Below are 24,824 nucleotides of genomic sequence, written 5' to 3'. Positions count from 1 at the left end.
TTCTTTATATTGATTGTATTCAAGTTCCAAGAATGGCTGCACAATTAAACTCTGATTCAACATCAGTGGTGACCTGAGGTCCAGTCCCAGCCGAAAAATGTAAAGCTGATGTTCAACGAGCCACTACACAGTTTATATTTTACTTCTGTATTCATTTGGCTCACTGTGTATAAAATAAAATCTGAACAGTTCATCAAATTAACAAAAATGGAGGGTTTTTATAAAGAAGCTGAGGCTAAAATTCAGGTGAATCATGTTCAGATCAGGAGGTGCTCAAACGGAAACTTATCAGCTTTGTATGAAAAACAAAAGTTTTAGTAAACAGTTTTACTACACACGAGTAAACAATACATTTCTTGTCAGTAGGTTTTAACTTTGTTCAGTCTTTTCTTTCTTGTTCGTCCTCCATGTTATCGACACATTGCCTTTTTCTTGGCCCCGGCGCCGCCACCTCTGCTCCCCCGAGTCCCACCTTTCTCTTGAACAGGGATCTGAGGTTACAGGAGCCGGGGGATCGCTCAAAGCAGCTGTTCAGCATCTGCATTTCCTCCACCGAGGCCTGTCGTTTGGGTGGGTGAGGTGTGGAGGCTCTCGTGTGGAAGCCTGATTCGTCCAGCTGCAGCTCCACGTCCATAGTTTGGATGCGTGTTGTCGAATAAGTTGCCTTTTCCTCTGCGGTATTTCTAAAGCCGTCCCTGTCACAGTCCCACAGCTCAGAGTCGCTTCCACATTTCATCTGGACGTCACTGTCGTGCTTGGTTGCAGACTGCTCATCTATTAGAGAATCCCTGGTCGCAGTTTTCATTTTACTGAGGACAAAAGCAGCAGGGTGATGCAGGACCGGTCGCCTCCTTCGGCCGGACAGGCGACATCCACCACCCTTTCCCTGCTGCCTCGTTTGCCTGCTGCTGATGCTGGCATCAGGGTTCGACCGGTCGGAATCCTCCGAACTCCCGTCATACGGGTCCAAAAACTACAACCACGAGCACACCTTCATGAAGCCACAGCTGGGGGGGGATGCTTTCGCAGCAGAAACGAACGCTTACCAGAAAATGAGGGGCGTGTCTTCCCGCAGGCTTGTACGCTAACGATGCTGTTCGGCGTGACGTTCCACTCTCTGCTGCGCTGCTCACACATCCCTAAACAAAAAACACAAATTATGTTTTCTCCCCCTTTAAACACCTCTATAAAACTAAATTCTGAAAGATGTCTAAACAGTATGGGATTTGTTTATAGTAGTAGGTTTAATTCAAGATCAAAACTACTTTTCTAGAAAATACCCACTGAAAATAATTAAGGCTGTACCAGAGTGCTGGTGTCAGACCATCTCGGGCTGATTTCTGAGTCGGAATCTGAGCTGGAATCCATTTTGCACATCTGCTTAAAAAAAGAAAACGGAGGTCACCCTCGTTCACATGAACGCATCACAGCTTCAGGTTTGTTTTAATCTTTAAGAAAACAAAAATGTAAATTGGTGCTTAATTATCTTACCATGTACTTGAAGGTAAGCTGGTTAACGGTGTTGGGTAAATATCTTTCACTGAGATCTGAACGTTACAACACATACTGCATTTAAACACTATCATAATACATTGGGGTTTTTTTTTGTTTATATGATGCAAAATATGTTAAATTAAAGCATTTTTCTTGATGATGCTGCCTTTTTAGCACGTTGTTTTAAAAAAATACACATATTTAAAACTACAATGCCTAGTAATGGGCATTGATGCAAAAATATTTCTAGATTGTTTGCATGTTTTAATATAAACCTTCTGATCTTTATACAACAAAAGTCAAATGGCTTACATGTCAGCAAGAATATTTATTGGTTTATTGGAAATATTTCAGTTAAACACCTAAAAGATCAATAAAAACTGAAGAATTTGCATATTTATGCAATTATGGTTTGATTTATTTGTATTTTTTCTAGAAATTTGCAGCTATTATAAAACAAAAGACAACACAAAATAACTCTAATGTGCCGACATTTATATTGAATCTGACAAAATGTGTTTTTCAGACTTATTCTGTATGCTGAATTAAACGTTTCAGACCCAATATTTTAATACAACACTTAACCTTTAAAGAAATATTGCCATAGGCCTATACATACCCTGGAGTGAACTTTGCTGTCTTCTCCTGCACGCCATGGCACCAGGACGCTTTTAAAAATATAAAAATATGGTCAATAATGCGGTAAAATAGTAAAAACAAATCAGTCAGAAAAAACAAACAAACACAGGGAGCTTCATTAATCAGCAGAGAACCAGGTGTTTTTGATTTAAAGCAGCAAAAAAAGTACACAAGCTGCCTTTTTAAAAATTAAAACATGTCTACAAATATTTATATAACTTGTCACGCTTTCTGTCCATTTTGTAACCGTGTGTTATATATATTATTTTGAAAAAAAAAACTAAAATAAAGTATGCAAAGTTTTACCTGTTTTCTAATGGATGCTAACTAGCTACGAACTTGATAGCTCGGTAACTACTTCCCTTGTATGACGTTTTATTTTCTCAAGAATACCACTTTGTTTAAAGTTAATTTTGACCCTTTGGGATTTTCAGAAATGGTTAAAAGTTACAGTTTGGTCCCCAGCTCTCCTTCAGTTCCGCCGTGAACCGATGGGGGGGCTCGGAGAGTCGGAATGCCCGTTCGCAGCGTCGCTCGGCCCCGCTCCCATCCGTGCGTAAGATCCGGCCTGGGGGAAAGGGATGAATGTTAATTTCAAAGATGGCGGCGGAGGGAGGAGGGAAGGAGATGAACGAAATTAAAACTCAATTCACCACTCGGGAAGGCGTCTACAAACTCCTCACTCACTCCGAATACAGCCGTCCGAACAGGGTGCCTTTCAACTCGCAGGGCTCCAACCCGGTTAAGGTCTCCTTCGTGAACGTCAACGACCAGTCGGGTAACGGCGACAGGATCTGTTTCAATGTGGGCCGTGAGCTCTACTTCTACATCTACAAAGGCGTTAGAAAGGTAGCGTGCTAACTCGGCTAATGTCAACGGGGACTCGAGATGCCGCCGGTTAAAGTGCGTCCCCGCCGCCCCGGCTGTTGCTCGGGTTCCGGGGCTCTGCCTTCGCGCTGTTTAATAACTCTTGACAAGGTGCTTGACTTTGAAAGTAGCTGGCAGCTAGCTCGTTAGCTCGATGCTAGGCTAGTCGTTAGCGAGCAGCGCAACTGGCTAACATGAAGAAACCAGCAGCAACTCCGAGGCCACAGGGCTACAACTCAGTGCCTAGACCGCTACTCGATTCCTTCTCTGCTTGGTGGTTGAATTTTTCAGTTTTCAAGACTAATTGGGGTAAAGCTGCCCTCTTTGGGTCTTAACTTGTCAGAGTTTAAAGTGTTTCTTGTCGGTCTAGTTTGTGATGAAACCGAGCTGCAGGTAGCTATCCGTTAGCACCTGTCGACTTTTGACAGGAGAAATAACAGTGAGGCACAGTCAGTGTGTTGGGCTAATAAGCTTATTACTATCAACGTTACTCTAAATCTCGTTATATTATTAGTGTCTGTAGCCACTGCAGATGCTTTTAAGGTGGTTTTGTCTATATTTGATGCCAGTCTATTCACATGACAGTATGGTATTTACACCTCGATGCGTCACACAGATTGATGAAACTAAACATTTAGCACGACATACTTAAAGTTTAGCTGTCAAAGTTTGTTTGGTTGAAGGGTATAGATAACATAGTAACCGTGAATGAATTCAGTAAAACAGTTTTGCAGCACCTGTCAGACCAAAGTGTTTCCCTCTATTTATTTAAATAAATCCCTTTAATAGCAGCAGGATTGCAGGTTTGAATGCTTCTGATTAAATTAGGCTGACTCACTGTGTTTCGTGTTTGTGATTACAGCGTATATGGGTTTGAGAACCGTGTCGCTGCCCTCTGCACTTTCGTATCCTGCACAGAGTTTAATGAGTCATTTTCTCTCTCCAAAAGCCCAGGCAGAGTGCAGAGACTTGAGTGAACGTCACATGATTACTTGCATCCAGATGTAAAAAAAAAAACATGTTGGTTGTTGTGTTTAAAAGTCGTGATGCAAGATACTGACAAAACAGTGTATTTCCAAATAAAAAAATGTGTTTTTTCTTCTTTAAAAAGCTGGGTTTGGGAGGTTGAGTCTTTCTCAGCCGTGCTGTGTCAGCACAGGAGAAACTGGCTGACACACGACTCAACGGCACCGATTGAAATTAATTTTTCTTTCTTTCTAAGGCTTTTGATAAACGTGTGTGAGTGAAATGCAGGAACGAAGCAAAATGGACACAATCCGAGCCAATAATGTTAAAATGTATGTAGTGAAAGCATGTAACTCCACAATGATGCCATATAGTTGTTTGTCAGCAATTTAGGTCTGACAGAAAATGGTGAATGAAGGTCAATCCATGTGCCTTGTCAAATCTTTTGTTAATCTAATATTTTTCCATCTCTAGTCTTTAAATTTAAACATGTAAGTACAAATCTTAACCACAGAACCCTTTTTGTTTCCAAAACATTAAGACTTTTCTTTTTAAAATGCTAAAAGGCCTTTTATTGACGTGAGACACTCGGTCCCAAAGAAACCATCGAGTCATCAGCGTCCTCTCACATGTATTTTCCGTTCTGCGAATGGTGTTGACTGTAAATCACGAGGAAATGGGACTGCTGTTAAATTGTTTATCTGCAGTTTATGCCTCATGACTTGCTCACTGCAGTTGAGGGCATTTTGTTTTACATCTGTAGTTATTCTGAGGGCCATTTAAGTTAATATTTGCTTTCACTTATACAGTTTTGTTATGTTTCTTTTTATGAAGATGTGTGGTTTAAGGACTTGACCTTCAACAGGTTTTGTTTGGCTCTCGGGAGTATTTGAAGCATCTGCGTGTCCCCATAAACCATTTTATCTCTTGCAACACCGTGCGCAAAGTCGTTTTAGATCTTTATAACGGATTCTGTGATCATTTTGTGTGTTTTATGCTTTCTCCCCAGGCTGCCGATCTGAGCAAGCCCATAGACAAGCGCATTTACAAGGGCACGCAGCCCACGTGTCATGACTTCAACCATCTCACGGCGACAGCGGAGAGTGTGTCCCTGCTGGTGGGTTTCTCAGCAGGACAGGTGCAGCTCATCGACCCCATCAAGAAAGAGACGAGTAAACTCTTCAACGAGGAGGTAGGTCCCAGAAGGGCAGACGTTAGAGCTGAGTTTTCTGTTCTGATTTGTGAAGAAATCACTTGTTGACCGAAATATTTTTTGCTTCTCTCCCTCCTCGTCTGTCTCTCAAACCTCACCCTTCGTTGTCTCCTGACAGAGATTAATAGACAAGTCCAGAGTAACGTGTGTGAAATGGGTGCCGGGCTCCGAGAGCTTGTTCCTGGTCTCTCATGCCAGTGGGAATATGTACCTCTACAATGTGGAGCATACCTGCGGCACAACAGCACCTCACTACCAGCTGCTCAAACAGGGAGAGAACTACTCCGTACACACTTGCAAGAGCAAATCGACGCGAAACCCTCTCCTGAAATGGACAGTGGGGGAGGGAGCTCTAAACGAGTTTGCCTTCTCTCCAGATGGGAAGTTCCTCGCTTGTGTGAGCCAAGATGGCTTCCTAAGGGTGTTCAACTTTGACGCCGTGGAGCTCCACGGCACCATGAAGAGCTACTTCGGTGGCTTGTTGTGTGTGTGCTGGAGCCCCGACGGGAAGTACATAGTCGCCGGCGGGGAGGACGATCTAGTTACCGTGTGGTCGTTCTTGGACTGCCGAGTCATCGCCCGAGGTCACGGCCACAAGTCATGGGTGAGCGTGGTGGCGTTCGACCATTACACCACTAGCGTGGAGGAAAGCGACCCGATGGAGTTCAGCGGCAGCGACGAGGACTTCCAGGATCAGATGATCCACTTTGGAAGAGACCGGGCCAACAGCACCCAGTCTCGACTTTCCAAGCGCAACTCCACGGATAGCAGGCCTGTTAGCGTGACGTACCGGTTTGGCTCAGTGGGCCAGGACACTCAGCTGTGCCTATGGGACCTCACTGAGGACATCCTTTTCCCCCACCTTCCTCTTTCAAGGACACGGACACATACTAATGTGATGAATGCTACTAGCCCTCCTGCGGGCGCTACAATTATCACTAACACCTCTAGTAACACTACTAATGGAAACAACAGTGGTGCCAATACTCCTGGCATTAACTCCGTCTCCACTACGTTACCACGCTCCAACAGCCTGCCCCATTCAGCCGGCACGACGACGGCAAACAGCACCAACAAGGCGGGCGGCGGGGGCGGCGGAATCAGCAGCGGCATCATGGACAGCGCCATCGCCACTGGCGTGAGCAAATTCGCCACGCTGTCACTCCACGACCGGAAGGAGCGCCACCACGAAAAGGACCACAAGCGCAACCACAGCATGGGCCACATCAGCAGCAAGAGCAGCGACAAGCTCAACCTGCTGACGAAAACCAAAACGGACCCGGCTAAGACACTGGGCACGTTGCTTTGCCCGCGCATGGAGGATGTGCCCCTTCTCGAGCCCCTCATCTGTAAAAAAATAGCACACGAGAGACTGACTGTACTCATATTTTTAGAGGACTGTTTAGTGACTGCTTGTCAGGAAGGATTTATTTGCACATGGGCGAGGCCAGGCAAAGTGGTAAGTTCTTTTTAACAGGAAATGTGGGGAAAAGTTGAAGTGATGAAATTATGACTATAAACTTGTGACTTTTCGAATAGCATTTTTAGTTTTTTCTAGGCAGATTGTCCTTTTGCAGGCAGGCAAGTAACATATTAAAACTTTAAAAGCAGAGGCACATTAAACAGAGTAAATATCTATAATGCCTATGTTTAAATTATTTTCTCTACTATAAAAATGTAGTTTCTGGTTATACATTTTGATGGGGGGACTTATTGTATAGATTTGTGAGCTGAAGGGGAAACATTAACCTTTTATTAAAATTTGTTCACTGATTCATTATAAAAGTGCACAGCTAACAAATCATCCACCTACACAGGTATTTAGGAAGCTTTTGCATCATCTTATTGTTTTCATCCACAAGTGTCATTAGCAGCTTTTTGCTTAAAGCCACTTTTCCCTGCAGCTAAACTTACCACCGATGTTTAAGGCTTGAATGTTAATTTTGTCACAGCTGCCTAGAACCGTTTTCTTCCAAGTCTTTATACTCTGTGGAGCTGATAGTGACCGCCGATAACAGCTGACGTATCAAAGTAACGGCAGATGCGGCTGTCGTCTCCGTGCGTGAGAACAATCAGAAATCCCAAGTTTTAGATCCTCCGTCTCTGGTTAGAGGAAACCGTTGTGGACCAGCTCAGCTAACTGATGCTAACGTTGAATTAATTACTTGCAGTCACTAACAGCTTTATTTGTCTTTACTGCTTTAAAACAGTCATCCAAACTGAATTTCTAGCTCAAGTTACTTGAAATTCATCAAACTCTGTTCCCTTTGATGTAAAAGTCAGATAGTTGGATTTAATACATGCCGTTGAACCACAACCCTATCCTCAGCTTTTATGCAAACAACACTATATTTGCCTGAAAAGCCCCCGCAGCTCCTCGCATGCTTAAAGCTTTGTGTGTGCGTAAACCTTTTTAAATCCTTGTCCCTTATCTGTGGTTGAATGATTTATTTATTTTTTTGTTTCCTCCATCATGAAAGTCGTAACAAGGAATAAACAGAAAGCCCGATTTTTTTTTTTTTTTTACTTATATTTAAGCGGAGGCTAACAGTGACACAACTAAATGCTCGCCTTAGAGCTCCTTTTAGACGGCTGAAAATGAAATATAACCCCCTAAAGTTAAAATGCACTGAAATAAATGTTAGTGACAACTACTAAATGCATATGTTGACATCTAGAAGCTTTAAAAAGGCTGTCTTGGAAAACGTGATTAGGACACTTGCAGTAAATAAAAGAAGTCGCTCTGAACAGTTATTAGGACGACGGAGCTTCTCCTTCGGCGTCAAAGCTCTCGACCTGACGGAAGAGGCTTGGCTTTTTTTTGGAAAGTCGTGGGCCACTTTTACTGAGCTGTTTGTTGCTTGATTTTTTTTGCTGCAGTATGTGGACTCTCCCAATGCAAATCTCCTTGTTTTCCTTTTTCTAGGGTTTACTGTCATCCCAAAACCAAGCCAGCTCTCCCAGTGGAACAGTAGTATAGCCACAATATTTCTGCTGCTAAAGAACCCTGCAACCCAGAGTCTGATGCTGCTCTTCACCCTGCAAGCATTGCAAGTTTTTCTTTTCTGTTTCTTTATATATTTGGTTGTTTTTTTTTTTACCCTTTCCTCTCCCAATTTTGTTAATGGCTTTTCTGTTTTTTTGTTTTGTTTTGTTTGTTTGTTTATCACTCACTTGACTTGGAGGACAAATTAAACAGGGGAAGGTGCGGTGCAATTTGTGAGTTTTGCGCTATTGTTCTGCTCTCTGGAGTTTTAACAAATTTTAGAGTTCTCTTTTTTTTTCTTTTTTTTTTTAAAGATTTCTTTTGTGTCCGATCTAATCAGACTGTTATTCTCTCTGGAAATTAAAGCTCGGCTTTGTTAACTGCAGACCCCACAGTTGTGTCTTGAGATTATAATGATAGTTTCTTATTCCATGCACCCCATTTTTACAATCCTGCTCTATGATCCTGTCGAGGCTCAGAGCCACTGAGAGAAATCTGAATTTTGGAAGAGCTAACCCCTTTTTATGAACAACTGCGTGAGCGTGTGGGGGGAGGAAGAAGAAAAAAAAGAAAGTAGGCATCCATCCACATTCACCCGCCACCTCTGTCTTTTCTCGTCTAGAATCTCTCCGTTGATGACTTTGCACTGATTTTTTTGTTTGTTTTTATAACTACTCTAACAGAACAAAAAAAAAAAGAGGGTTGAGGACTGCCTTGTTGCACTTGGCTTTAACATCCTCAGTCTTGAAATCTGAATCTGTAAAGCAGGATGCTGCAGTCATAGTCTTTTTAAAGGAAAAAAAAAAGGTTTGCACTTAAATTTAGTTTATTAGAAAAAAAAATGGCTTTACATTTTTGGGTGTGATAAGAACTCACAAATGGCTAATACAGTAGATGGAAGGAAAAAAAAAAGAAAAAATTAAAACCTTTATCTATTGAGCATTTATTTTAATATTATTTCAGATTTAAATCTGCTCTGTATCATAATGTGTATATTGTAATTAATTGATTTGATGGGGGCCTAAGCAAACTACCATTACTCCAGTGGAAGTTTTGTCATTGATAGTTATATTTCTAAAGCCTAAAGTATACATATTAATAATATTAAAATAATCTTGAATACGCTGTTTTCTGTTTGTTTTTTTTTCTTGCACCTACTTGGTAATGCGCTCAGGTGTCATGATTCTGATCTGTTCACGCCTCAGTCACAAAAATGTCACATCCTTTGACCTTTTTATATAAATGAATTTGGACAGAAACGTGATGGGAGTCAATGGGAGACTTTTTTTTTTCCCCCCTCTGAGTAAATTATGCTCCTGATTTGATTCCAAAAACGCAGGTGGAGTTTCGGCAAATGTGCCTTTTGAATCACTTCCCAACACAGACTCGTGAGAAAGTTTTTTTATTTGCTTGTTTTCACATTGGACCCATGTACAGGAAGACTACTGATTATGAAATCGTTTCATCCCGAGGCCTTCGTTCACACTTGTCAGGCAGAAACTATCACAACGGTACAGTTCTTGTGAGAATTCTTGGACTTTTTTCATGTTTATGAACTTCTTGAGTCACAGTCAGTTAATCAAAGTCATTCATTTGTAAGATCAGTTCTAAATTAGGTTGAGATCCGGCTGTTGTCTTGATGTCTCCAGGGCACTGTTTGTTAGTTTTTATTTAATGCTTTGCGTTTGTTAGTTCCTGGTGGAAGGGTTTCCCTTTAGGACTCAGCTTTATGTTGATATTATTTCCTCTTCTGCAGCATTTGTCCCCGCAGGACTCGTTCTTTCCACTAATCTGATTGGAGACTCGTTTCAACGCGGCTCAAAAGGTTCATTATCCAGTTACTGGACCTTCAGAAGTGAAAGCACAGCACTGAGTCACGTGCCGCTTATCTATTTACACACAGGCCCGTCGCATTCAGACTTCCACAAAACGTGGGTTTGGTGTGTTTGAGTGCAGTGGGGATTTTGCATTCATTCTTTTTTCTTTTTTTTTCCTTTCTTTCTTTTCATTAGTGCTTTCAGTGTTGTAAAACGAGACAACGTGAACAAGTCCAAGCAGTTTGACTGCTTCTCAGAGGTGTCGTATGACTTTAAAAGTGAAAACTCTGCTTTATCAGCGTGGAAAATCTTTTCACTTATTGCTCAGCTGATGCACTGTAAAGAGTTCATCTTGAAGTCCCTTTTTTTTTTTTGAAGCTTCAAAAATGACTGAGGCAAACAAAAATCAACGCTATAAGACAGAATATATCTCGTGTGCAGACGTTACGTTAAATGTTTAGCATTACATGAAGGTTACACAGTTTGGTGTTGCAGTTGGAACAGGGTTTCTGGTCTTCAATGCATTTTTAATGTGTTTTTTTTCTTCTTCCCTTCGGGGATGTTTGTGAAGTTGTACAAATTTTACATCATGCCGGTCCGAACAATGTCCTTTCTGTTTTTCAGGTCTGCGTAGTTCCCTCAGACATGATTTAATCCGATACTTCAGTGTTTCTGGCTCTCACAGGCCTCCGTGTTTCCGATCCAGAGGTGGCATGTAGTAGGTTTTGAAAGCTGGGCAGTGTGTCTCATCTCGGGGCTGCAAAGACAGGAAATGAAGTCTGAATGTCAAATCTATTGAGACGCGTTAATTAGCTGCTTTTTTATTATTATTATTATTATTATTAAAAAGGACGTGTCATCTCGGTTACCTTGGCCAACTGTGTGTGGCACTTTTTTGGTGTGATGGCTGGCAGTGTTCCTCTGTGCATGAAGTTAAACGCAGGCAGAGTAGAAGCTGGGAATGAGATGTGTGGCCCCGACGCGGCCATGTTGATCTTGGGCAGCTCCATCGGACAGCGAGGGACGTTCCGCCTGTTGAGCGGGTCCGCTGCGTGTTTCGTGTTGTGCTAAAGAGAGCTAACGCGTTAGCAGGCTCCAGAGCGTTTCGACTTTTAGTAGACTCTTTTAAGTTTCGACTTACGCTCATTAAAGGCGTCTGCCTCGTGTGTCTTCCCCTCAGTTGTTTGCCAAGTCGGGCTGGCCGGCAGATCTGCTCCAGGGAGTTTTGCACGGCAGTGCTCCCTACTCCGTCCAGAGTCTCAGAGAGTCTGTGAAGAGTCTCAGCTTTCTTCTCAGCCATCCTGGCGGAGAAGGAGAAAGTTGAAAACATAAATATTTCTCTTAAATGTGACTGAATGTTTCCTTTTTACGACACGGGTCAAGTAAAATGTTCAGTTACCCGCCTCACCTGATTTCTCTGAAGTACGTGTGCCTCAGCGCCGTCTCCGCAGTGATGCGCTCGTCTGAGTCGTACGCGAGCATCTGATAAAGCAGCGACAGAGCCGGAGCCGGGCAGTTGGGGAGTAATCGGGAGATGCCCGTGCCTTTCTTCGGGGGAAAGTTGAAGTGCATCGCTCTGGACCTGCCAAACATCAGGACGCCACCATAAATCACAGTTCATAAATGCAGCTCAAGTGACAAGACGAAGGGTTTGGGGGAGAAAAGTCCTTACTGCTTGAACTTCTGCAGTATAATTTGATCTGGTGTCCCCAACACGTTGTGGATCTTGGCAACCTGGTCCAACTCGTTGGTTCCAGGGAAGAGCGGGTTCAAGCTGAAACACGCAGGAGCACTGCTATTTTACTTAGATTTTGCAACATTTGTTTATGAGTGCGGAGCAGTCAGATTATGCAAAGAGCCGAACGCTTGTCCAGGTCAACAAATCTCAACGTTTAGGAACCGAAAGGGCGGTTATAGCGAGGTGAAACGTCCTGCAAAAAAAAGCACCTCATGATCTCGAAGAAGACGCAGCCGGCGCTCCAGATGTCCATTTTCAGGCTGTAGTATCCGTCAGTAAGGAGGCACTCCGGGGCTCTGTACCAGCGCGTGGAAATGTACTCCGTGTGGGGAGGCTTGGAGTACACGCTTCGACACGAGCCGAAGTCTGCGAGCTTCAGAACATTTTGCTGCAATTCACAATGACAAAAGAAAAAAAAAGTTGAATGCTGAAAATGAAATCTTTTTGTCACAGATGAAGAAATGAAGTTTCACTCGTGGTGCAGCTCACTTTTATTAAAATGTTTTCAGGCTTCACGTCTCTGTGAAAGATTCCACAGCTGTGAGAAGAAAGGGGGAAATCTACATGAATAAAATCTCAACTGCTTTAACATGTCGATCGGACCTCTATTGTCTGTGTTTTTTACCTGTGTATGTGTTCGAGCGACTTGCACAGTTGGTACATGTAGTGTTTGACTGTGTGTTCAGGCAGCGGCGCTTTCCTTCCTGCAACAGAGGACGCGCTTATTACAGGCACACCACATCTGGGAGTCCCAGGTTTTGTTTTGTTTTTGAACTTGTTTTACCTTGTATGAACTCGTAGATGTTCATCTCCATCAGCTCGCATATCAACGACACCGTCCCCGTTTCTTTGTCACTGCAACATGGCGGCGGGTTATTAGGACGCGGCGCGACGCCGGGGGAAAGACGCGAGAACGGATGCGGGGATACTCACAAAATCAGCTCGTGCAGCTGGATGATGTTCGCGTGAGGGCTCAGTCTCTTCATGGCCTGGACTTCCCGCAGGTTGTTGGCCTGTTCCAGACTTGGAAGAGGAAAATGTGCTGAATTACTTTTGCTCATTTGCTCATTGCAAAGTATGAAATCAAACCTTAAAAAAAAAGATATCCTGAACTATATCAAATTGAGACATTTTGAAGCATTTACTCCAGTAGTTTTTCAGATACGCTAATACGCAATTCTGGAATGCGGGTCCACATTCAATGTAAACAATACATCTGTCAAAAATGGCTGCTTAAGTCATTAGGCTGGCTGTAGTCTGTAGATAAACAAATATGGCCGGGAAGTTTAACATTTGACCTGTCACTTCTGCTGTGGAAGTTTACAGATTTGTAACTTAAGGAGACATTAACTATCAATCTGAGAAAAATACTGTGCAGATTTTGTTTATTTAATGTTTTTTATTAGTCCAGTCTTTGTGACTTTGCAGTGAGTACCTTTAATCTGTTTTACAGTGTGATATGGTTGATTAAACTTTATTAAATGTGTGGTATTCTGCATGACTTCATACGTCAAAGGCTTCAAGCTCTGCTGTTCGTCCGAAGTTAGAAAAACAAAAAGCGTGCTGAGTTTACATCTAATGGCACGCTTCAGGCAACAGGGGGTGTCAAGCTGCCGGCTCAGGTTTCAAGGAGGCGACAGAGAACTGGGAGGAAACGACACCGGCGATGGCCTCTGCACCAGATCGGACTGTTCGGTGGACAAAACGTACCTGTTAATTGTCTGCTTCATGGTTTTACATGCATAAAACTTGCCATCCTTGAGGCTCTGGGTTTTCAGCACCTCTGAAAATGTGCCCTCTCCAATTTTCTTGATTATTTTGTAGCCTGAAAGGACGAAATTAAAAAAGAAAAAGGAGAGCCATGAAATGTGGAATGACCTGTGGGAGCATCTTATTACAAACAGAAGACATAATAGTTATTATAACTAGTTTTGATAAAGAATTGGGACTGTCTAATTCCTGGACAAAAAAATCATTTCTATCCAAGTTCACTCTGCCAGAGTGAACTTGGATAGAAATGCCGGAAAATAATAATTAAAAAGCTAATTTTAGTAAACTAAACTGATAAATTTTTAAATCAAAGACCATTTTTTCAGCAATACATGTTTCACAAAGGACTATAAATTATTAATATTTATATCGTAATTTCCAACACTTTAACTCATTTTGTTGACTACTTTCAGTAACGTCGTTAAAATACTGAATAAATTTAAACAAAAACATCATTTAAATTATGTATTTATTCTAGTATTTTTGTACTATATGCAATTTAATTTGTGTCACGATACAAAAACCTGTCCTTAAAGGTTCAAATAACTGCTAGCAAACAGAAATGTGGACAGAAATCTCACTGTGACCTCCTGTCGGACCCATTTTGCTTTCCTCTTACTCTGCATTCCTTTGAGTCTTTGCCGCCCCATTTCTGTCGATTATCTGCGACATGCGTGTCCGTGCGGTACATGCTAATTTGGAGCCGGAAAACGAAGAGTTTTTCGCGCATCGAGGTGATAGAAGGACGCCGGAGTCGCCCCGTCTCTGTTAGCTTAGCCTCGCTGCGAGAGAGCCCTGTTGGCTGACCGTCGCCTTGGTAACGGAGCACGCCTTCGCCCTCCGCTCTGACCTGAGGAGGAAGCTGGAAACTCCGGCTGAACGCGCTTTGTATTTTTTATTCCAATTTAAAAATTACAAAAAATAAAATAAAAGCCCCCCTTGATACGAGAACTGCCAAGTCAAGGTGATTTATTCACAGTAGGCCCAGATGTTCCCTTTACCTTTTTTCCAGAGGTGGATGGTTTTTTCATTCGGCTGCGGGTTGTTGTTCTGCATCTCCGCAGCGTTCCCCCTGTTGTTCCAGTCTGCGCTCGGGCTCGTTTTGCACGCATTTCTTAGGCTTGCTCTGTTCTTCACGTCTATAAGCCAGTTTGAGTAGTGCATCATTTGTGCACCTAAATTCCTTAAAAGCCTACCATGAGCTTTTTGAGTAGTTTACAGACGGTAATCCCGCAGGAGGGAAGCAGCAGATTCACCGCACTCATATAACGGCATTGCCAGACACAAGAGCATCAACTGCCCCGCTGTTCACTGTAAAAGGCGTGGACCTGCTCATTTGTTTGGCTCAAATCGGATTCCGTCGAAAAAAAAACAAGTCTTCAAGTGCGCATGCTCCGTAGATTTCTGCATGTTTTCCTTCTTGTTGTTGCTCTGGAGATGTGAATTTTTAAACCTGTGCTCACGTTCTCATTTTTAATTATCACTCGTGCGGTCTGGATTCAAGCCACAATGAAAACCAGATTCACCACCGTGGATATCAGGGCAGTTATTGCCGAAATCAATGCTAAGTAGGTGATAGGTGCTAGCCACGGCTAAGCTAACTTTAGCCTGTTCCTGCAATTGTAATGTCTCTTATCCACACATGTAAACTGGCCATTCACTTATTTCATCTTTTTCTTTCACAGCTACATTGGCATGAGGGTGAACAACGTATACGACATCGACAATAAGACGTATCTCATCCGTCTACAGAAGTAAGAACAGTTTAACAAGTTGCTTTAAGCGTTTCAGTCATCTTTGATTATAAGCTGTTTTCATAAGGAATGAAAAGTTTTGCCAGAAATTAAAGCCATGCAACTCAAAGATGGAATTAAGAATTATGAGAAGGAAATATGAAGAGTGTAAGCATTGTAATTTACTGTATTTTAATCAGTGTTTACAATATTGGAAGTTCACCTTTGATCAGATTATTATTATTATAATTGTTTTTTTTTAGAAATGACAAAATTGGAGAAAATCTCATGCTATGTCACAAGATGTCACGCTCAGAGTATATGTTGTGAATGACTCTCAGCTACTACCAGACCAAATTTTAGTGCAGTATCTGTAAATATGACTGAGTTATGAACATGTTTGTGTGTAAGTTGAGTTGGCTGTGGTGGCCATTTTGAATTGGATCGTCTTCAACAGTTTGTCAGTTGTTGATGTCCATACAATAATTACTTCTTGAGCGTTTCATTAAAACCTGTCCAGTGGTACACGAGATATTTTGCTAACAGACAGAACTGACTCCATATGGCAATTGGAAAAAAAATAAAATAAACAAAGATAATACACGATCTGTTAGAGCTCAGAATACGTGTTAGGGATCAGACTCAGCTACTACCACGTCAAACTTTAGGTCAATATCTGTAAAATCCACTGATTTATGGACATTTTGGTATTTTTAAGGTCAGTTGGCTGTGGCAGCTATCTTGGGTTGGGTTGACTCCAAACGTTATTTAGCTGTAGTCGTTCATGCAGTGATTAACTTCTGCAAGTTTCATTAAAATTCATCTTGTGGTTCTTGAGATATTTTGTTAACAGACACACACCTTCACCTTTTGGTGACGGGCAATAATAAAGCGTGGAAAACTGGTTTTCAGAATGCTCAATTTGTCATTTAAGAAACAATTTGAAATGCATGAATTCATCGTAATAAACAGATACTGAAATGAAGACTGTCCAGATTGCACCTGAGCACAGAACTGCGCCACTTTCAGTCAGAGTGTCTCACACTGTTCTGCTGCTGTTTCAGGCTGGACAGCAAAGCTGTTCTCCTGATCGAGTCTGGAACTCGTATTCACTCCACAGACTTCGAATGGCCCAAAAACATGATGCCTTCGGGCTTTGCGATGAAAGTAAGTACAGAGTGATGATTTACCGTTAAAGATTCTGCTTTGTGTACCGATCCCAACAACCAATGCAGTTTAGTTATTTTGCACAGAGGCAGTATAAAAAAAGACAAATTTACTATTTTATAATCCTTCTTATATAACAGACTTCTCACTGAATTTATGGACTTTAGCTTTACTGCATTTCCTAATTCCTCACAGGAGTTGAGTGTTTGCTTTGTTTTACGGAGCTGAACATGAAATCATCTTTCCTCTCACTAGTGTCGAAAGCATCTGAAGACACGCCGGCTGACTCAGATCAAGCAGCTCGGGATTGACAGGATTGTGGACATCCAGTTCGGTTCGGACGAGGCCGCCTACCACTTGATTGTTGAACTCTACGACAGGGTGAGAGAAATCCCTTCTGTCTCGGACTGTTCGCGCATCCTCAGTCAAATCACGCAATTGCTCACATCCGTTTTCAGGGGAACATCATCCTCGCCGACCACGAGTACATGATCCTGAACCTGCTGAGGTTTCGGACGGCAGAAGCAGAAGACGTTAAGATCGCTGTGAGGGAGCGGTACCCGGTGGAGAGCGCCAGACCACCCGAACCCCTGATTAGTTTGGAGAAGTAACATCTTTTATGATAAACGTCTAGATTAGGAAAACATGCATCTGACTTCCGTTAGCATTCACTTCATGAAGGTACTGTAGCGGGGAAAACACCTGGTGTGAATGTTGTCTTTTGTTTTTATAGACTTACTGAAATCCTGAGCAAAGCACCAAACGGAGAGCAAGTGAAGAAAGTCCTGAACCCTCACCTGCGTAAGCTGTCACTCAGCAAACACCACACACTTTTGCAGGAGAGAGTTCCTCATTCCTAAGAGCTGTTCCCCAATCACAACCATTTTCACAAGACTTTTAGAGAACTTGTTTTTGGACATTCATGGCACTGAAAAAGTCTTAAGAGGCATTTCTGAATTGTTTACTCCACAACAAGACAAATTGTACTACATGTTATACATGTATTTAACATCTGGGAAGAAACTGTGTCAGCAATGAGCAATCCTGCAAGAAGAGACAATAATCCTGTAACACCGGCATAAACTTTTATAACTTGATGCATCCAAGTGTCTCAGGTCTGGGAACAACTTCCCAAATGTGCTCAGTGGCCATTTTTATCATGAACACACACTGATCCATAAAGGAAAACGAGCATTAAACACAAACATTAAAAAAAAATCCCATCTCATCGGTGAAGCACGGCAGTGAAAGGGTCATGTTTGGGTCTACTTGGGTCCCAAATACCTGACTTTAATATAGAAGAAAATCTGGATTTAAAATTTGTGTGGACAGAACTAAGAGAACGGTGTCAGAAAATTGCAAAAAAAGTAGTTGGAAAACAAAACTAAACATGAACGTTTGGAATGATTCAATCAGAATTTTTACTTTTTTGATAAATTAGTTCACACCTTTTACTAATTCATTCAATAATTAAGATCCTAAAGAGGGCTTTTCAGTGAAGACACCACAGTACTGCAGAAAAAGTACGTGTTAGACACTGGTTTTGTCTTTTTTTGCAACTTGCATAAGGTAATAAGGCCACATTTTCTAAGTTATAAATATTGGTAATTACAAATACAACTCTACTAATGAGAGTTCTCTCTTTTTAGAGTTAATTTATCATGTAAGCATTAGAGCTGAACTTTTCTTTCTGTCCTCTCCTCCTTCAGCTTACGGAGCCACTCTGATAGAGCACAGTTTAATCGAAGCAGGACTGCCCGCCTCGTTCAAAGTGGACAGTCATGTCGAAGTCGCTGAAGGTACGGTGCGGAAGTGAAATTTTAGTTTTTTTTGTTTCGTCGTTCATCGACTCACTCGGCCGTGTTGGATCTGCCCTCGTTCCCAGTCGCGCCTAAAATCCTGGCGGCCCTGCAGATTGCCGAAACCTACATGGAGAAAACGGAGAAATTCAGCGGCAACGTGAGTGAGGAATCTTTTCCAGGGTGTGGTGAAGCGCGTAGAGATTGTTTAATATAATATATGAACCGCGTTTGTTATGTTAAGGGTTACATCATTCAAAAGAGCGAGAAGAAACCGAGTTTAACTCCAGGCAAACCCAGTGAGGAGCTGCTCACGTATGTCTTGTTTTGTTCTGAACACATTTCTTATATCATCCTCATGTCGTGGTTATCAGTTTGCAATAATAATGTCTTACTGCAGATATGATGAATTCCATCCGTTCCTCTTTGCTCAGCACGCAAAGAACCCTCATTTGGAGTTTGATCGCTTCGACAAGGTGAATATCACGATGGCTGCTGCTTCCGTTTGCCCTCGGGTCGAGAGCAGAAAACGGACTCCCGCTTTACAGGAACGACTTCCTAATCAAAGGGATGTTTTGTTGTACGCAGGCGGTGGATGAGTTCTTTTCTAAAATGGAGAGCCAGAAGATCGACATGAAAGCCTTGCAGCAGGAGAAGCAGGCGCTGAAGAAGCTGGACAACGTTAAGAAGGACCACGAGCAGCGGCTGGAGGCCTTGCACCAAGCACAGGTCGGCAACAGGTGTCTCCTGGTGGCTCCAGCTTTTGTTTCGGCGCGGCTTCCTCAGCTTTGCGGTAGAAAACACGTTTTGTGTGTTGCAGGAGGTGGACAGGGTAAAGGGAGAGCTGGTGGAGATGAATTTGCCCGTCGTAGAGAGAGCGCTGCAGGTGGTGCGCAGCGCCCTGGCCAACCAGGTGGACTGGACTGAAATCGGCATCATTGTGAAGGAAGCACAAGCTGCCGGCGACCCCGTGGCCTGCGCCATCAAGGAGCTGAAGCTGCAGACCAACCACATCACCATGCTTTTAAAGTGAGAGTAGCACCGGGGGGATACACCTCTCTGACATCTGAGTGGTGTTCTTATAATTGCATTGTCTGACTCCCCCCCAACCAGAAATCCTTACATCTCTGAGGAGGACCAGGGAGAGGAAGAGAAAAGAGATGTAGTGAAGGAGAAAGGGAAGAAAAACAAGAATAAAGACAAAGGCCAAAGCAAGAAGCAGCAAAGGAACAAGCCCGTCTTGGTGGATGTGGACCTCGGTCTGTCAGCTTACGCCAATGCCAAACGGTAGGTTTGCTTTTGGACACAAATATGTATTAAGTGGAGGTTTACAGATGACCCGACGTATTACTGTGCTACTTTAAGGTACTATGACCACAAACGCAACGCAGAAAAGAAGGAACAGAAAACCATTGAGGCAGCAGGCAAGGTGGGGCAGCTGCCTTTTCCTTTAACCCCCAGCAGGTTAATAAGCACAACTAATGAGCACTTTTCCATTTTATTCCCCCCCCTATCAAAGGCTATGAAATCCGCTGAGAAAAAGACTCAACAAACCCTGAAGGAAGTGCAGACCGTTACCACCATTCAGAAAGCCAGGAAGGTCTACTGGTAAGACGCTACAAGAGTCCGGATGCACAGAGGCGTTCGTCTGCTGAAACACACCTAACTCTTTGAACCGTGTTTTCTCTTGTGGGTTCAGGTTTGAGAAGTTCCTGTGGTTCATCAGCTCCGAGAACTACCTCGTGATTGCAGGACGGGACCAGCAGCAGAACGAGATGATTGTGAAACGCTACCTTCGGGCAGGTAGGGAAACGTTGACGTGCCTCTTATTAAGGAACGCAGTCCTGATGTTTGGAACCTGCAGCAGCGACGGAAGCTCAAAACCGCCCCTCCTGAGAAACTGGCTCATCTCATCGTTTGAATTTTTTCCCTCCGTCAGGTGACATCTACGTTCACGCCGACCTCCATGGAGCAACTAGCTGCGTCGTCAAAAACCCTGCTGGTAAACTTTTACACGTCACCACACAGTGACAGTTCATGCTTCTTCATTATGAATTAAATTCCATTTCTGTGCGTCATCGTCTCTCTTTCCCTTCATCCCAGGGGATCCGGTTCCTCCCCGGACTCTGACAGAAGCCGGCACCATGGCTGTGTGTTACAGCGCCGCTTGGGACGCCAAGATCGTCACCAGCGCGTGGTGGGTCCATCACAGTCAGGTTAGTCAGACTAAACAGTCTCCTAAAACAGCTGCGGCCTTCCTGCAGCTGTTTAAGCCTCACTTACTGATCTGACACAATGTTTGTCAGGTTTCTTACTCTGTATTTGTACCAGAATGAAAAGAAGTGTAAAACAGTTCCGGCAGCTTTTATACTTTAATATTTTTATCCCATCGCTTAAAATCAGGAGCTCATTTTGGCATAATAACAAGTCAAATTGCCTTCTTCCATCTAGATTTATTTATTTTTTCCCCAGATAATAATTTTAAGCATTATTACAAAAGGATCTTTGTTTCAAGATCCTTGGAAACTACCACTCTGCTTAAGGTTTAGTTAGTTTTTTTTTTTTTTTAAATGACTTTATTTTAATGAGTATATTGTTTTGTAGTCAGCACAGATGAGAGCTTAACGGCTGGCTCTCTGCGTCAGGGAATCTGACATCCATGTTTAGCCGGTTTTTAAAACTGAGTAAGTGTTTTTGTAGGATAATGAAATCCTTTTGTTTTCACGATAATCGCAATAAATAATTCCAAGCAAAACTTTTCTGGACTGTGCCAGATTTACCGTGTTTTATGTCCTCTTTAAGCATTTGTAAAGCAAATGTCTCTACAAAGTTTGCATTTTCCCTGTTTTTTTATCATGTTTGGAGAAGACTATATACATATATAAGCTTTATTTATTCCTCATGTCGAAGTACTTTGGCTGTTTTTCAGGTGTCTAAAACGGCTCCAACTGGAGAGTATCTGACCACAGGAAGTTTCATGATCAGAGGTATGACTCTGAAGCATTTACATACGTAAAGGTTATCTTTTAAACCTTAATGGGAACACATTATTTTCAGGTGAAATGACCGAATTTCTCTTTGTTTCAGGGAAGAAAAATTTTCTCCCCCCCTCTTACCTGATCATGGGTTTCGGGTTCGTTTTCAAGGTAAGCGCCGGCTTTAAACACTTTTCAACGGTTATTTTCAAACACTTAGTAGTCATTTCTTCTGCCCCTTGCAGGTGGACGATCAGAGTTTGTTTCGACACCAAGGGGAGCGAAAAGTAAAAACCGTCGAGGAAGACGTGGACGAGGTGGCGTCCAGGGCCGCTGAGCTGTTAGAGGAAGGAGAGGAGCTGATGGGTGGGAGGACGAATAATTTAGATCGCATTTTTATCCGCGGACAAACCACAGCCAGCTGTTAGAGCTGCTTTCGTTCCCCCTTGCAGGGGACGACAGCAGTAATGAAGATCAGGGCGAAGGAGGCGCAGAGGATGGCGAGTCGAAGGAGGCGGAAAACAAAGCGATAAAGGAGGAGGACGCCGAGATGGGAGACGATGCGAGCGGGGAACTGGATGCTGCTCACGAGGAGTCGAGGGAGCAGTCGAAGCATAAAGAGGAAGACAGCAGTGAGGAAGAAGAGCCAGAGAGGGAAGAATTCAGCTTTCCGGATACAACCATCTCCCTGTCTCATTTACAACCAAACAGGTAATACTGGCACCAACTAAAGCATCAAAAACCTCCGCGAGCTTTTACCTTGAATTAATTCTCTTCCCTTGTTCCTAGGAGTGCTCAGAACCTCGACTTCAATAAAGAAACAACAGCTCAGGTAATTATTAGCATCTACAGTCATTTCAGATTTATCACGTCTCATAAAATGATTTTAAATGTCCTTTTTTTTAATTATTTCTTTAGGCTGAGGTGGATTCACAAGGAAAGAAACACATGAGTGCCAAACAGAGAAGGTGAGGGGCTGAAACCAAACGCACGAACACAAAGCAGCTTTTGGATTCGAGGTGTCAGTGTCGGCTGTTCTTTAGAGAAGAGAAGAAGAAGAAGCAGAAACAGGAGGGCTGCAACACGGAGGAGAAGACGGAGGTTTCGCCCGGAGCGCCAGCCGGGGATCAGGGGCCCAAGGGTGGAGGGGGCCCCTCGCAGCCACCTCTGAAGAGAGGCCAAAAGGTGAGCGAGAAGACTGAAGATGCAGCATTGCCTCAAAACGCTTAACAACGGTTATTATTTCCTTTTATAACACGTTTCTTTGTTTTATAAAATGAAATAAGAGGACGCTCAGTCATCAGATTTCCTGTATTTTTGCTTAGATGTATTTCTCCTGTTTGCCACATATTATATTCACACACAAGCTCATTTGTATGCTCCAAATTCCATTAGTTGGGAAATCAAAACGGGGGGAAAAAAAAGGCCATGCTTTTGGAAATCAGGTGATCTTTTCACTCCCTTTGCTGTTTACAGTTACAAACCTTTAGGAAGTTTAGTTTTCCGTGCAAATATTTTATTAAACTCACAATGATCAGATAAAACACCAGAATAGCTTTTTTTAAGTGTTGAAGTAAAAGCACCTCGGTGTCTCCTGCCGTCTCTGCAGAACAAGATGAAGAAGATCAAAGAGAAGTACAAAGACCAGGATGAAGAGGACAGAGAGCTGAGGATGCAGCTGCTTGGGGTGAGGATGGACCTGCAAAGTGACATTAACACAGTTCAAGTGTCCTAAAACAACAATAAGAATCCAGTTCAGCCACTTTTCTCCCTTTTAGTCAGCGGGTTCCGCCAAGGATGAGAAGGAGAAGGGGAAGAAAGGGAAGAAGGGCAAGGGGAAGGAGGAGCCCGTCAGGAAACCGGCTGCTCCGAAACAGCAGCCGATACCTCGAAGCGCCGCAACGGAAGGGCCGAAACCAAAGGAGGGAGAGGAGGAGAGGCAGCCGGGAGAGGAGGGAGGTGCTGCCGAGCAGGAGGACAAGGTACACACCGCTGCAAGGAGGAAATGTATTGACATTTAAAAAAAGTCTAATTAAAGGTGCTGATAGCTTTAAATCCCTCCCGTTTCTTATCTTCCAGGAAGACGAAGTGGATCAGGACAATCCCGGAGCAGAGGTTGGTTGAACATATAAAAGCTCACAGTTTAAAGAAAACTCTGTTTCTCTCCAGAATACCATCATTCTTTTATTCCTTCGGTGTGCCAGGTGGCGGAAAATCTGCTGACGTCTCTGAGCGGCCAGCCCCACGCCGAGGACGTGCTGCTGTTTGCTGTGCCCGTCTGCGCTCCGTACACCGCCCTGACCAACTACAAGTACGCACGCAGCTTTTCTCTGTTCAAACGCTGACCGGCACACCTCCAGGCTAACCGGGAGTTTTGTTCTCCGCAGGTACAAGGTGAAGTTGACGCCAGGTTCTCAGAAGAAAGGAAAAGGTACGCACGGTTTGTCCGATTCATCTCTGTTTGTTGTCACGGTTACAAAGAACTGACAGTAAGGGGATTTTCCTTTTTTGTCCCGACAAGCTGCTCGAACTGCGCTGTTCAGTTTTATAAAAGCCAAAGAGGCCTCATCCAGAGAGAAAGACCTGCTCCGCAGCGTCAAGGTAAGACAAGAGGCGTAACTTGGAATAATTACACGAAAAGAAGCGTTTGTTTTGTCCTTCTGGGCTGTTCAGTGTCATTTCTTCTCCTTTTTTTTTTTCAGGATGCAGATCTATCCAGAAACATGCCCGGGAAAGTCAAGGTGTCGGCGCCGAACCTGCTGGCTGCCAAGAAGAAATGAACGATTCGACACCCGCCAAAACTCATCAGCACAGAACTGCGATTTCACAAGACTTCAACGAGGTTTCCCCATCAATCCTGGACCTTTTATTTAACTGTTTCAATAAGAGCTCTTTAAGTTTAAAGACTGATTGTATTTCCTGATCATCATGTAAAAAAAAAAAAAAAAGAAAAGAAACCTCATTTTGTGGATTTTCTTTTTTTTTTTATTTGAATCCAAAGTAGATGCTACAGTAATAATAAGCAGTGTAACCTATTAAAAAAAAAAAAAGAAAGAAAAAACAAAATCAACAAGGTCATTTCTGTGCAAACCAGGCCAGTACAAACAAAGCCCTACTGACGGGAGGCGTTTCAGTGCAACGTGGCTCGACGTGGCCGAATAAGCCTGCCGCCATAACTTACTGGTTAAATTAAAACGCTACAGGAGCCACTTGTACCAAAGGCTTTAAAAGCCGCTTTGAAAACATAGAAATTAAACTTTGTTTTCCCCAAAAAAACCTATTCAGTATATTTACAACAAACGGTTAACATTTATGTAATTCCAGAAAATATAGGTTTGAGTTTCATAAAAGCATTTCTGGTCTGTAAAGGATCAAGTAGCCCGGCCAAAAAAAAAGAGATCGTAAAACAAGAAACAGCCTTGAAGTTGTGAAGGGTCCGTGTAGCATTCGTTTTTGCTTTCCTGTGTTGGAATTTTCTACTTCTTTTGGGCCGTTTTAGCCGTCTCCGCTGCGAGCCGTACGTGTGATAACAGGAAACTCGAAGGATTGTGGGAGCAGATTGTCCGAACACGGAACGCTGTTGCCGAGGGTTGCGCCAGAATCGCCACGTTGAGCGGCAGCGGCTCTCCTTCCGGGAAGGAGAAATAAAGAAACAATATG

The 24,824-nt window shown here is 43.0% G+C and overlaps 4 protein-coding genes across 6 annotated transcripts; 2 read left to right on the top strand and 2 right to left on the bottom strand.

Annotated features, from left to right (window-relative positions):
* Positions 1-273: 273 nt before the first annotated feature.
* LOC108233831 lies at positions 274-2,699 on the bottom strand. 2 transcript variants are annotated; one of them, XM_025006310.1, is made up of 6 exons: positions 2,585-2,699; positions 2,114-2,162; positions 1,492-1,547; positions 1,306-1,377; positions 1,047-1,139; positions 274-973 (listed from the first exon to the last, which is right to left on the bottom strand). In XM_025006310.1, the coding sequence occupies exons 2-6, from the start codon at positions 2,148-2,150 to the stop codon at positions 380-382; spliced, it is 852 nt and encodes a 283-aa protein (XP_024862078.1). In that variant the 5' UTR covers positions 2,151-2,162; positions 2,585-2,699; the 3' UTR covers positions 274-379. The 2 variants fall into 2 exon arrangements, with proteins under 2 accessions (XP_024862078.1, XP_017268023.1); XM_017412534.3 differs by having other exon boundaries at positions 2,440-2,664.
* Positions 2,688-9,028, top strand: wdr20a (WD repeat domain 20a). Its single transcript, XM_017409649.3, has 4 exons — positions 2,688-2,982; positions 4,976-5,158; positions 5,298-6,638; positions 8,106-9,028. Exons 1-4 carry the CDS (start codon positions 2,719-2,721, stop codon positions 8,157-8,159), a joined length of 1,842 nt encoding a protein of 613 aa, XP_017265138.1. The 5' UTR covers positions 2,688-2,718; the 3' UTR covers positions 8,160-9,028.
* A 1,120-nt stretch (positions 9,029-10,148) lies between these two features.
* Positions 10,149-14,820, bottom strand: LOC108235737 (MAPK/MAK/MRK overlapping kinase). Of its 2 annotated transcripts, none has more exons than XM_017415935.3 (12): positions 14,492-14,820; positions 13,431-13,545; positions 12,654-12,743; positions 12,505-12,575; positions 12,346-12,424; positions 12,210-12,258; positions 11,930-12,108; positions 11,655-11,756; positions 11,391-11,564; positions 11,124-11,283; positions 10,852-11,049; positions 10,149-10,739 (listed from the first exon to the last, which is right to left on the bottom strand). In XM_017415935.3, the coding sequence occupies exons 1-12, from the start codon at positions 14,655-14,657 to the stop codon at positions 10,662-10,664; spliced, it is 1,461 nt and encodes a 486-aa protein (XP_017271424.1). In that variant the 5' UTR covers positions 14,658-14,820; the 3' UTR covers positions 10,149-10,661. The 2 variants fall into 2 exon arrangements, with proteins under 2 accessions (XP_017271424.1, XP_017271434.1); XM_017415945.3 differs by lacking the exon at positions 14,492-14,820 and adding an exon at positions 14,110-14,316.
* Positions 14,821-14,859: 39 nt separating this feature from the next.
* Positions 14,860-24,542, top strand: LOC108235730 (nuclear export mediator factor NEMF). The gene is made up of 32 exons (XM_017415925.3): positions 14,860-15,058; positions 15,176-15,244; positions 16,288-16,390; positions 16,646-16,771; positions 16,849-16,997; positions 17,124-17,191; positions 18,100-18,189; positions 18,276-18,349; positions 18,434-18,504; positions 18,590-18,665; positions 18,778-18,918; positions 19,010-19,218; positions 19,303-19,476; positions 19,555-19,618; positions 19,709-19,797; positions 19,889-19,992; positions 20,129-20,191; positions 20,293-20,405; positions 21,119-21,176; positions 21,277-21,335; positions 21,410-21,530; positions 21,617-21,875; positions 21,954-21,996; positions 22,083-22,132; positions 22,208-22,349; positions 22,774-22,851; positions 22,943-23,146; positions 23,244-23,279; positions 23,369-23,475; positions 23,552-23,595; positions 23,686-23,765; positions 23,867-24,542. The coding sequence occupies exons 1-32, from the start codon at positions 15,000-15,002 to the stop codon at positions 23,942-23,944; spliced, it is 3,201 nt and encodes a 1,066-aa protein (XP_017271414.1). The 5' UTR covers positions 14,860-14,999; the 3' UTR covers positions 23,945-24,542.
* The last annotated feature ends 282 nt before the right edge of the window (positions 24,543-24,824 follow it).

The sequence above is a fragment of the Kryptolebias marmoratus genome, linkage group LG10 (assembly GCF_001649575.2).
Source record: "Kryptolebias marmoratus isolate JLee-2015 linkage group LG10, ASM164957v2, whole genome shotgun sequence".
Taxonomy (NCBI): domain Eukaryota; kingdom Metazoa; phylum Chordata; class Actinopteri; order Cyprinodontiformes; family Rivulidae; genus Kryptolebias; species Kryptolebias marmoratus.
This window is presented reverse-complemented; position numbering and strand designations above follow the sequence as displayed.